This window comes from Aptenodytes forsteri, unplaced genomic scaffold (assembly GCF_000699145.1).
Source record: "Aptenodytes forsteri isolate BGI_AS27 unplaced genomic scaffold, ASM69914v1 Scaffold257, whole genome shotgun sequence".
Taxonomy (NCBI): domain Eukaryota; kingdom Metazoa; phylum Chordata; class Aves; order Sphenisciformes; family Spheniscidae; genus Aptenodytes; species Aptenodytes forsteri.
In genome coordinates, this window is record NW_008795194.1 from 10,297,601 (window position 1) to 10,309,769 (window position 12,169).

A 12,169-nucleotide genomic window follows, 5' to 3' on the forward strand; every position below is an offset into this window, starting at 1 on the left:
GAATTTGGCCTTTCATCCAAGTCCAGCACAGTAACTAAGCAATGGCACTCTAGTAAAATGTATTTTGCCTACTCTATGAGCACACGTTTAAGAAGTTGCAAGCACCTCATCCCACAAGTGTCATGTTACTTTATTAAATAGTTTGAAGCTGTGTGACCTTAATGCCAAAACTACTAATGAGATAAGCTGCATTTGCAAACAGATTCAAGGTAAATCACGCTGTGATTGCAACACAAATAAAGATCCTTTACCCATTTTATACCTATTGGAAATCTTGGTAGTTCATATAACAAATGCAAACATGTTATATACTGTGCAAGTTACACTAAAAGCAATTTAAATAAACAGCCTCATAAAACACTGTTACTGAGTTGTCTAGGCCCTTTTGGGATGCACCAAAATATACCACCTTCCCAAAAACCATTAATTACTTTGCAAATGTCTCCTCTCCTAACATTATAAGTATATAAATCAAACAGCAAAAAAAAATCAGTACATCCACTGTGGTAACACTACTATAACCCTCCCCAAATGCTGAACAAATGACTGGAGATGGAAGTAAAAGCTGATCTCTAAGAATGAAGGTTCCAATCTAAAGAGTTATATAAAATTGCAAACTGGCTCACAGCAGGAGCTCTGTCAAAGTTCTAGCAGTGAGACAAACATTTGTGATGTGTATTATGTTATTAAAACACAAAATTGCAATGTGCCTGCTCAGAAGAGAAAATTGCACGAAGTCAATACTGCTGGTAGTAAGAGTACATTTCTCTCCAATTTTCACCTTGGCTTGGATTAACAGGCTGCTACTGATTTGAAGAAATAGTTGAAGTTCACTTGCTTTCTTTAATTAAAATGGCATTAAGTAACACCCCTATGGCAACTGTGGAAAGGGAATCTCTGAGCCATTTGGCAACTTCGGATGTGTTAGCCTGAGCTTTAAATTTTCTGAAACAATGATGGCAAAGCACCCAGTCTTTCTAATGTTGGCAACTAGCTGAGCCAGGATTTACAACATGATAGATGAGATAAATTCTTTTAAGTATTGTTTGTAAAAAGCAGCACATGGAATTAATAAATTACCTTTGGTGGTGATGGCCAAAAAAGCGAACATCAACTTGATTGTCCTCTTTCTGCATGACTTTGGCTGGCCAAAACCCAAAGCCTTTCATTTTGGCCCAAACCAACTCATGATTAGGTATCTGGAAAAAATGTTGTATTTATTATTGGATATGAAGTATTATATTGATTTCTCCCACAAATATTTTGCTGTAATACTATGCTAGTATCTTAAGAATATGGCTGCTATTTATGTCTAGTGCTATGTTCATTTTTATCTTCTTACAATACATATTTCCCTGTTAGATGTATTGCTTGGATCAAAGTAAAAAAAAATACAAAGTCTGAAAAGGGCATAACTGTCTATTGAAAACAGAGATCTTAAGCAGCCCCCAAATTAAACTTGCCTTTATAGCTTCATCCAGGAGCAAAGTTTTATTTCTGTAAGCTCCTTATTTTCTTGTGAGACTGTTGTAACTGGCTGATAACCAAGTTTTATAACCTATATTGTTACAGCTTTGAACTTCAATCAACATTTCACTTGTGTAAAATATCTAGGCTTACAGAGTCTTAACCATGCTTTTGAAACAAGCCTACTGAAATGGAATATTCAATGCATTAATGACACCAAAACTGCAGGATTTTATACATAAAAGCAAACAAATAAAAATCTGTGTCAGCAACATACGCAAGGATAGCAGAACCAATTGTCAGGTCGCGCATTTGACAAATAGAAACAGTTCTTGCAAAGCTGTAGTTCGTCCAGCTGAAAAACAAAAAAAGGTAAATAAGCCAAAAAAATCCTATTTATGTGACTTCAGTAGTATCTCTCTCTCTTAAGCAGTTAAATTTTTCAGCCCTGCTTGCTGATTTGGTGGAGTTACTTCTGTCTGTGCAAACTAGAGGTGTGAAACTGAGGTGAGCTGAGAGTGGATGAACGACAAGCTGCAGAAACATTATTCATGTTTTAGAAAAATAAGGCAGAGGGAGGAGGCTAATTCAACTCAATGATTTATTATAGCTAAAATGCAAAGAACAGTTCTTTAAATTCATCAGATATTTAAAGTACATTCTGAAGGAAGTAATTCAACTGTACAAATGGAGAAAGTGTGACAGCTCCCCTAGCTTTATTTTTTGGTCTCCTCTGAATGTTGAGAAATGTTTCAATGCCAATTACAGAATTTGGTAGGAATCTCACCTCAGGTTCAATTTATATTAGCAAGTACAATTATTTCTAGTCCAATTATGTATTACTAGATTTTTTTCAAAACTAAAATTTGAATATTGGTATTTTCCAAATGACAGTCTAGTTGAAAAAAAAAAAAAGAAAAAGGAATTCTGAATCAGCTCTTTGAAAGTTAGGGGAAAATTTATAACAAATTTCACACCCTTTTTATTTTTGTAATATGAAGAACAATTTTCTTAGATTCTGAAATGAAAATCAAGTATCTTGTCTACTTCTTGGTTACTTGGTACTACTTACTTCATGACATGTGTCTTTGTAAAGCATCCTCGCTATATCAGCTTGTTCACTGTCCGCTATAAATTAAAAATAAATGGTATGAACAATCACAGTTTGATCACAGTGCTCACAAAGATTTGCAGCCATCATTGCTATGACTTCCATGCTGTAATTGTCTTGCTTGAGAATACAAAACATAATTTAGTCACTTGGATAACCCTTCCATTTAAAATTTTCTAACAATCAGTTCTATATGTGTTTTCTCTTTCACATTTATATGCAAAAATAGTGTTGGGAGCTTTTAAACTGAACAATACAAGTACATATCTGAGAAGCAGCAGCAGGGAGACAGGGTTGCTCTTAATATGGATCCAGTTTCTTTCTCTGCTAGTGTCTTAACGACACACTGCAACTGTCCTAAAACATGGCTCTCTGCTATCACCACTTGACAGGAACACTGATACAATCACATAAGTATTTCTGCTCAGAGTAATGCTTCACAGACTATTTATCACTATGTGTTTCCCTTTACACCTGTGTATTTCTCTATTAGCACATTCACATCTCTCCCTACCAACATCATCATCCTGATGGATCTCCTGATGCTGCAAATAGACTGGTCCCACCCTCCTCCCAGTGTTCCTGATGTGGGCCTTGTCTGCAGGGGAGAACCACATCCTTCCCGAAATGATGGCTTGGAGAACCTTGTTACAGGACCTGGCTATAGCTTCTGGACACGGTGGTGGTGTTTTTCCCCTTCCAATCAGACTGTCCCACCATATCAAACAGTCACTTATTACCTTCCCAGTGGCTGGCAGCTTCTCTGATGGCTGTACCTCCACACACTGCACCAGCAGGACACTTCTAGTGTGGATGTAGCTACATTTGCTGTTGCAATGTGGCAGATATTGCCCACGAGTGAAAAATACGTGTCTATAGTACATGTTTCTGCTGACAGCACATCAGAGATCAGACCTCTTTCCACCCTAGAACAACACATGTATACTAGCAGAATTCTGCAGTATAGACTGACTTATGACTTAGGCTGCAGAAGAAACAGGATGGCAAAGGTGCAAATTCCCACTAACAGGTTTAGCCAGAGACGATGAAAATAGTTGTGCAGTGGGTGGGCCAGAAAAAACCCTGCAAAGTCCTCTTGCAGCTTACTTTGATTTTTAAGGGCTCTCAAATGACCTCATCCACACTTAAGATTATCTAATACCAAATTCAATCCTGAACTTGTGAGTTTCCTACAGATAAAGATAAATCAAATAAAGCAAGCAGTAAATGTAGTACTTTACCTCCGTAGAAAATCACTGTGTTGTGTAGAAGCAGCTGAGCATCTGCTTTGAACTCCTCATAACTCCTGTACTTTCCTTCATTTACTTTCTATACAAAAGAAAACATAGGACTGTGAAAAAAATGTTAAAGTGCTGTACCTGTTTTATGCAGCTAAGCTTTAACAGAAATCTGCATTATGCAACACAGATCAGGCACTGCCTTTCCTGTACACAGAAGGAATACTTACAACTCTTTGACATGGTTTGTTAGTACCTGAACACTGGCTGCATTGGTCCCTTTATGCAATGCCCAGAAGTAAAACAGGTGCTTTAATACTTGACTAAGGTTAAAAAAAAGATCTCTTGGTTATAACAAGGTAAATCTGGAGTAGCTTCATCATAAGGTGTGGCCCAGAACACTTGTTCAAATTAAAATATATTCCCTGAGGTGAAGATTTTGTACCTTAAAATACCAGCTAGTTTCAAATCAATGTTGACTGCCTTTATACTTCCAGGATCTTCACTTGACAGTCAGTGTTTTCTGATGAAGGCTGATTGCCTTAGTCTTCCAAACTCGTAACAAATGCCTACATGGAGCCATGCAGTTCATTTTCCTAGTATGGTCTTTTGTCTGATAAGGAATGCAGCATTTTCAGTTGTGCTCTGTCAAGAACACCTATTAGAATTCCAATCATCAAACAAAACATCATCAGTTTCTAGGATGTTATCAAGGCCAAAAGACCTTCTGTAGAAGCAGGTGAAGGTGACACAGTGAAAGGAAGGCCTGACCTATTTTCAGGCTCAACCAGTGCTTCAAGCCAGCCAGTAGTGTTGGTCTCCAAAACTGCCAGTGAAGCTATTGTTTATCCATGTGTTTCAATAACAATAACAAAATAAAGGCTTTTCACACCTATGGTTGTAAAGGGCAATATGTACTACAGCATCGCATAGTAATCCAGTTGCAGCAATGAATAAAGATGAATGTGCTGTTCATTTTGGTCATGTGCAGTTGATTTACATGAGTCATGGTCAGACCTTTGGTTCAGAAAAAAAGAACAACATATTTACTGGTACTTTATTTTTGGAACGATTAATGCAAAACAGATGTTTATGTGAGTCTTGGTTTTTTGTGATCAACAAAACAATTGGTTCTTTATGAATCATTTAAATGTTTATAAAGTTGCCACCTACACAAGGCCTTAATGACTAAAATTGGAATACGGTCAAACACATTGGGCCAGATATGCAAACATGGGCACTCAAGTCCATATTCAGGGACTTAAATAAAGGGTACTTTCTCTAAAGATTTCAGCTACCTACAGCTCCTAGTAAAACCTTAGCACAAAAGGAATTGAGGACACTATGAAAACTAGGCACCACTCAAAACGGTTTTACTTGGTTACCTATTTATGAGGAAAAGTTTGAAATTTTAAGCTCCCATATCCAATGCTGGACACAATACTGAAATACTGATCATAAGGAGAATTAAACAGGGTTAGTGCTTTAGTCCTTAAGGTTTATCTTCACTGTTAAAAGACACCATAAAAAGTGTGGAAGTTAGAAAGCAAGTTGCTCTACCTCCTGTATAGTAGGAACATCAACAGCTGAGTGCACCAGCCTTCTATACATTGGGTGTTTGTTGTCCTTCCCTTTCTTGTTTAGATCTATAGCCTGAAAGGACCATAAGACAGTGTAAGTTATTGCATTTAGAATCTGCTTAAAACACAAAAAAAAGATTTAAAAAAATGCAATAGTTTGGAATATTTCAGGTGGGGAATACCCAAGGCCAAAATGTAGATCCACAATCTGACAGATTACATGTGTCTCAAACCTGAAAAATGTCCATTTCAGAGGAGCCACAGGTCCATGGCATAAACTACTCCTGCCAGAATGATACTAATCCGAGCAATGAGACATGGTAAGTGTATGTTGAAATACACACACCGCTTATGACAGGGGAAATAAAATGACACCCTCTTGTAGCCCTCTTCCCTGCGCAGTCACATGTGGCCAACCACAATGCATCCTCTACAGTGCAACCCAACACTTCGATAAACTTCCCTGTTTCAGACTCACCCGCTCTTTCATACGAGAGACTATGAATCGTAGGTATGTGCTCATCTCTTGTTTACTTGTGTTTTTCTTCTTGATACTCTGTCAAAGAAAAACAGGATCATATTATCATTTTAAACTTGACTTCAAAATTCATCCATTAAAAATTTTCTCTGCATCACAAAATTATTTGAAAAGGTAACTTTGAATCACATTATCACACAATTTTTTAGGGAAAATCTTTTCTGGGAAATTAGTAACACTAACACATCACAACAGCTATATATGTTGCTTTGAATTATGTCTGGGCTGAGGACTTCAGCTACAGAAGAATTACAGGTTTTATTTCCACTTGTATCCATAATACTTTGTCAAAACCTCTCATGTAAAAAAGTGTCTAATTAGAATAAAGCAATGAAGAAAGGCATTTTAGGGAGCAGTTTGAAATTTAGTTAATGGTCTTTTTATTAGCAAGGCATTAATATTTTTTGAAAAATAGGAAATTATTTTAAAAAGAATATCCTGTACCATCTACAAATTATGTGCTTACTAGGCAAAATGACACCGTCTAGGAGGAAGTCAAATAGGCTCTAGCCAGTAAAAACTCAGAGCACTTTTTACTGCTCAAGAAACATAGCAGTTGTTGATTTTTGTGGTTCTTCCTTCACAAAATCTAATCCAAGATTCCAGAACACAGACTGCTTCTTTTTAGCAGTTCAGGATCCAGAGTTTTTTCCCCTCATCTTAGACTAGTATAGAGACTTATCCCCACCCTTCAAAGTCAGTCCCGGCTAGTGGGAAGCACTGCATACAGAAAACGTGCTGCTAAAGAGAAGGTGGCTCTCTGCCAATGCCTAGCGTGCTCTTACAAACCAGCCTTTCCAATTCCAGGTCACAGCAGCTGTGCACAGTTCTGCATGGCCTTACAACAGCTGGCTGAAAAGCGCTCTCTCCTCCTTGCTCTTGCCTACAGTAGTTCTCCAAAACAAAAGTGCAGTGAAACAACAGCATGGGTTCCAGGTTTATTATCCTGAAGTGATTTCTAACTGCTCACATCTCTTGCAAAAACGTTTACTCCTCCTCACACCTCCGAACACAGAGGGCCAAGCTGAGTTCTCCCCTTCTCATGCCTCACATCACAACCTGTATGCAAACTGTGTGGACCAAACTGGCTCAGTTACACCCGCATCCTCAATTTTTGATGGTCTTTAGCAAGATCCACATAATTCTGCAGATGACTGTTGCTTAGCAAACACAAGAAAAAACAGAATTCATGTCCTAATAGGTAGCTGAAAGAGGTATGAGGCTTATGAACTATTAATCACTAGAAGTGTGCTATTTTTAACTGAATTACTTATATATGACTCTGAATATATAGAGGGAGTAGACACATTGAGAACAGAGCAACTACTTTTACATATTTACTTGGCAAGATTAAAAATTACACATTAGCGCAAAAAATTGCTACAATTTGATTGTGTCTCCTCTGCTTATATTCCTCCTGCAAGACAATGAAGACACTGAAAATCACAGGCTGGCCCTTGTGCTACAGCAAGTGTGCAACCTATACATCTCAGGATTGTACTTAATGCCTCCTTCTTAAATCAAAATTGTACACAGCACTACCAATGAAGCTGTTTATTTGATTGCTTAACGGTATGCATAGAATCATTACAAACCGTGCTGAATATCAGTTCAGCCATGAACCTATATAGATACTACAGTACGCATAACAACACTATAGCTTTTTCCTGACAGGACACTACCACTGTTGGGTAAAACTCACTATTGTGGAACGGGCCAGCACCAGGTCTCTCTAACGCTTACAGTGCATTTATGCATTATTTTCATAATATTAATGGTTCCCTGACCTTCCTTCCAAACTCTGGAACAAGACAGAATTTTACCCTGTGCTGTATGTCTGAATCACCTTCTGTATATTCATGTTTTACTTTGTCTGCCGTGAGAATGTGCATTCTGCTGGAATTCAATTCACCTATTCAGTTTTGCATAAACCAACATTGCTACTCCAAATGCAAACCCATGCATTAAATGCATTAAATGCATGGGTTTGCATTTAATTATCTGCATTATGAAACGCTGCTGTCATTTTAGGCACTGGAGCGCTGTATGCTTGCTAATGACACAGCATTTTAAAAGACTGAAACTTATTAGGACACAATAAAATTCACTTGCACTGACTAGTCCTTCTACACCTCTTTTTCTGACATGGTTCTGAATTTATCATCCTTTGAAAGTATTTCAGAATTCATGCAAACCATTTTTCATGCCCTGCTGGGCAAGGCAGTTCGTAAGAGACTGTGTTAAGATAGATGGTTTACAGTCTTATCCTTCAGATCATAAGAAAAGATAGATAGCTGGCTTTGTATCATTATTGATGTCAGCAATTAATATCATCTTAAGCACCAAAGAAAATTATATAATTAACTTGCCAATTCAGGCAAATTTGAATTTCTCCACTTTTCCTTCAATTCCCTACATTGATTTACTTTAAGAAAAATCTGATCTTCAGATAGGTTCCTCTACTAAATGTTGAAAGGTAATGAATTTAGGGAATCGGAGCCTATGAGCCAGCAAAATGCCTTTTTATGGCAAGGTTGCTCACCCTTTGTAGAAAGCAAGATATAATCCAACAGCTTCATTCACTTTTCAACAAAGATTAGCCCTTTAGGAGGTACCACGCACACATTCTTTGGAAGCTATAATGGAAAATGTGTAATTTTTTAATTAAAAAAACCCTACTTTGTATTTTGAAGACTTGTAGTGTTCTCAGAGAAGTCAACCTAGAGCCACTTAATGCAAGAAAATAGATAATACTAGATGGGGGATATGATTTGCATAAAATCTATTTATATTGCTCTGACACAAGAAAATATACCCACTTGCAGGTCCCTTTATAGCCAGAGTGATACAGAATCAAGTATAAATGAAAATTAGGTCTTTTAATTTCCTACTTTTGGGAAATGAAAACAATGATGGTGGCTTGTGAATCTGTAAAAGTGGCAAGATCCACTGCGTATCTTTTTCCACAGCCAGATCGACTAAGATATACTACTGCAAACCTCGTTACTTAAACAAGTTTCTTTCAAAGAGACTGCTATGATTCAATCCAGCCCCAAAAGATTATCAGGATCTTTATACTTGTAGATATCCTATTTGTAGGATATATTATCTTAATATAGGATTGTACTAGGTCTGGCTGGGATGGAGTTAATTGTCTTCATAGCAGCTCATACGGTGTAGTGGTTTAGATTTGTGACCAAAACAGTGTTGCTAACACACTGATGTTTTAGCTCTTGCTGAACAGTGTTTGCACAGTGTCAAGGCCTTCACTGTTTCCCACTCTGCCCCCACAGTGAATAGACTGGGGGGTACGCAAGAGGTTGGGAGGAGACACAACCAGGCAGATGACCTGAACTAACCAAAGAGGTATTCCATGCCATATAACATCATGCGCAGCAATAGAATGGGAGAGGAGGGGGTTTAAGGTAGTTAGCCATCTTTTGCTCGGGAACTGGCTGGGCATCAGTCTACCCATGGAGGGTGGTGGGTGATTGCCTTTGCATCACTTGTTTTATTTTCTTTCTCTCTTCTTCCATTTCTTCACTTATTAAACAATTTTTATCTTGACCCAAAAGTTTTCTTGCTTTTACTCGTCCTTTTCTCTTCCTCTGTCCCACTGGGAGTTGGGGAGAAGTGAGAGAGCGGCTGTGTGGTGCTTAGCTGCCTACCGGAGTTAACCCACAACAAGGATGATTCCTAAGTGTCCTGGTTTTGGCTAGGATAGAGTTAATTTTCTTCCTAGTAGCTGGTACAGTGCTGTGTTTTGGATTTAGTATGAGAATAGTGTTGATAACACACCGATGTTTTAGTTGTTGCTAAGCAGTGCTTACACTAGTCAAGGACTTTTCAGCTTCCCATGCTCTACCGACTGAGAAGGCTGGAGGTGCACAAGAAGCTGGGAGGGGGCACAGCCAGGACAGCTGACCCAATTGCATCGTGCATCACTTGCTTTGTATATTCTTTTATTATTATTATTGGTAGTAGTAGTATCATCATTATTACTATTTTACTTTATTTTAATTCAATTATTAAATTGTCTTTATCTCAACCCATGAGTTTTCTCACTTTTACTCTCCCAATTCTCTCCCCCATCCCACCGGGGGGGAGAGAGAGAGAGAGAGGCTGTGTGGTGCTCAGTTGCCGGCTGAGGTTAAACCACGACACTAAGTCACACCAATTTTTAGAGAAATCTGCAACCCTTCTGCTTTGAATCACAGTAAACTGAAAGGCTTGGTCAGGCATACATGTTTACGTAGGGGATGTAGGAGTGAAGTAATAACCTTCACAATAGCAATCCTCATGTAGAAGATTAATGAGATATGGTAGGTGGAAGGCCAAGGCTGCAACCTAACTCATTGCTTGTGGGTGCAGGAAATACCTTATATATCCCTTATTCTCTGCGGCACATCTATTTCTTAGAAGCTGGTACCTGAAGGTTGGATTTACATTGCTTTTTGTATTCAACATTCCAAATTAATAATACTGCTTAGCTGTTAAAGAGGGTAGCAATATATTGCACTGTGCAGGTGTGACTTACTTAGCAATGCTGACATGCTTGTAATGCAGGAATTCACTACAAAACTTTATGAACCACACGAGGTTAGCAGCAGTTGAGGAGTACTGCCAAGAAACTCTCCATCCTGCAGTAGCACCGTTTATGATGGAAATGACTATGCTTTGCACCCTGAGTTAGCATGTAGCTCTCAACTCCCAGGGTGACAATGGTTACTATGCTGCAGTTGCTGCAATCTTTCATTTGAAGAGACAAAAAATAGAGAAACTCTAAGAAATGCAAGGTGTTAGTGCCAGCATTCTGTCTAGCTATAAGCATTTAAATTACATTTTCTCCACATAAAGAAGTTTCCCTATGATCTCCCATTAACGAATAATTTTTTTCCCTTCCTCCCTCAACGGTCATGTGTATACACATCAAAGAGCTTCACTTCAGTTCAGTGATGGATTAGGTGAAGGCTGCTCAATGACAGATACATGTTTCTAAGGCACCAGTTCCATTTCCAGAAGCAATTCAGGTTTCCAGGGGTGTATCTGCAGAGGGGAACTATGTGCATGAGTCTAACATACATTCAGCACTGCTGTTTAGAAACTCTTTGCTTTACCCACTGGCCCTTGGATTTTTTTAGGGCTTAAATTTCCAGAGGAATTTGGTGCTACATATGGAAAGCTTTACTGCTCTGCCGCCCTCTCAAACTCCCAACCCTCAGGTCCTGAGGTTTCCTGTACCATTAAGAAAGGTATGCAGGCACACAGGATGGGTCTCAGAGCAACCAGTGCCCCGTATGCCCTAAGCAGCATACAGAAAAGCATCTGCATGAGCAGAATATGGCATAACACCTGCCTCTTTCAAGACCATATACAGTTAAACTAGACTTTTCAAAGCATTAGGTGCTTTTGGACATGTTACAGCTGAATCCACAAATTGGTTTGTACTTGTATGGTGCATTGAGAACCTTCTGAATATGACGCATCGTAAGAATTAAATCTTTTACATGCACAGAGAAGGTGGTAGGAGGCTTTAAGTGGAGGTTTCCCAGTTTTCTCACTGCTGTGGACAAATTCCTTTATACTTTATTAAATATGCCCTATGCAGTGCCCAGTTCTGCTGGCTCCCTGATTTACTCAAGGGTGCATGTGGCTGCAAGGTGAATGGGAGGGACCTGCCGAGCACTAACACTTCCCCAGGTGTGGGCTCTGTGCGCTGAACCATGTGGTGCTAATATTGGTCCCATACTAGGACTTCCCTTCACCCACCAATCCATGGCTATTATTTGTGTGATTATGCCAAATCCTGTTTATAGAGTATGTTTCATCATACAGTTATCTAACAAACTCTTACCATAACACCCCATAAAGTAAGTCAATAGAGCCATATTCTTTCTTCCTTCCTTGTATTTTACATTAACCATCTTGACTGACAGCTAGTGCCTAAAACCCTCTGATCTAAGTACTTGAGTTACTTCACTTAAGTAACCTGCATCTTTCCATGCTTCTAACTTTCTGCTTGTCATTCTCACTTGTCAAATTATGTCTAGCGTTAATTGTGAACTGCATGATGGTGTGTTTTTATGTACTCTATGAAATGCTTAGTACAGTACCAGAACTCAGAAATAGCCTATTTATAGATTATTTATCAGCATAGCATTTAATATCTTAAGCTCTACAGCTTACTTTACTCTCATATATGTAAAAAACAGAAATATTGAAACATGTACTATGA

The 12,169-nt window shown here is 38.5% G+C and overlaps 1 protein-coding gene across 4 annotated transcripts in view; it reads right to left on the minus strand.

Moving 5' to 3' along the window:
- ZMYND11 (zinc finger MYND-type containing 11) overlaps window positions 1–12,169 on the minus strand; it is a 109,247-nt gene that overhangs the window by 14,068 nt on the left and 83,010 nt on the right. For all 4 annotated transcript variants that reach the window (XM_009278657.1, XM_009278655.1, XM_009278656.1 and 1 more), the window contains 6 exons: window positions 5,875–5,952; window positions 5,377–5,469; window positions 3,820–3,907; window positions 2,540–2,595; window positions 1,745–1,822; window positions 1,081–1,199 (listed from right to left, as the gene is read on the minus strand). In XM_009278657.1, coding sequence (XP_009276932.1) covers window positions 1,081–1,199; window positions 1,745–1,822; window positions 2,540–2,595; window positions 3,820–3,907; window positions 5,377–5,469; window positions 5,875–5,952 — 512 coding nt within the window. The remainder of the gene's footprint in view (window positions 1–1,080; window positions 1,200–1,744; window positions 1,823–2,539; window positions 2,596–3,819; window positions 3,908–5,376; window positions 5,470–5,874; window positions 5,953–12,169) is intronic.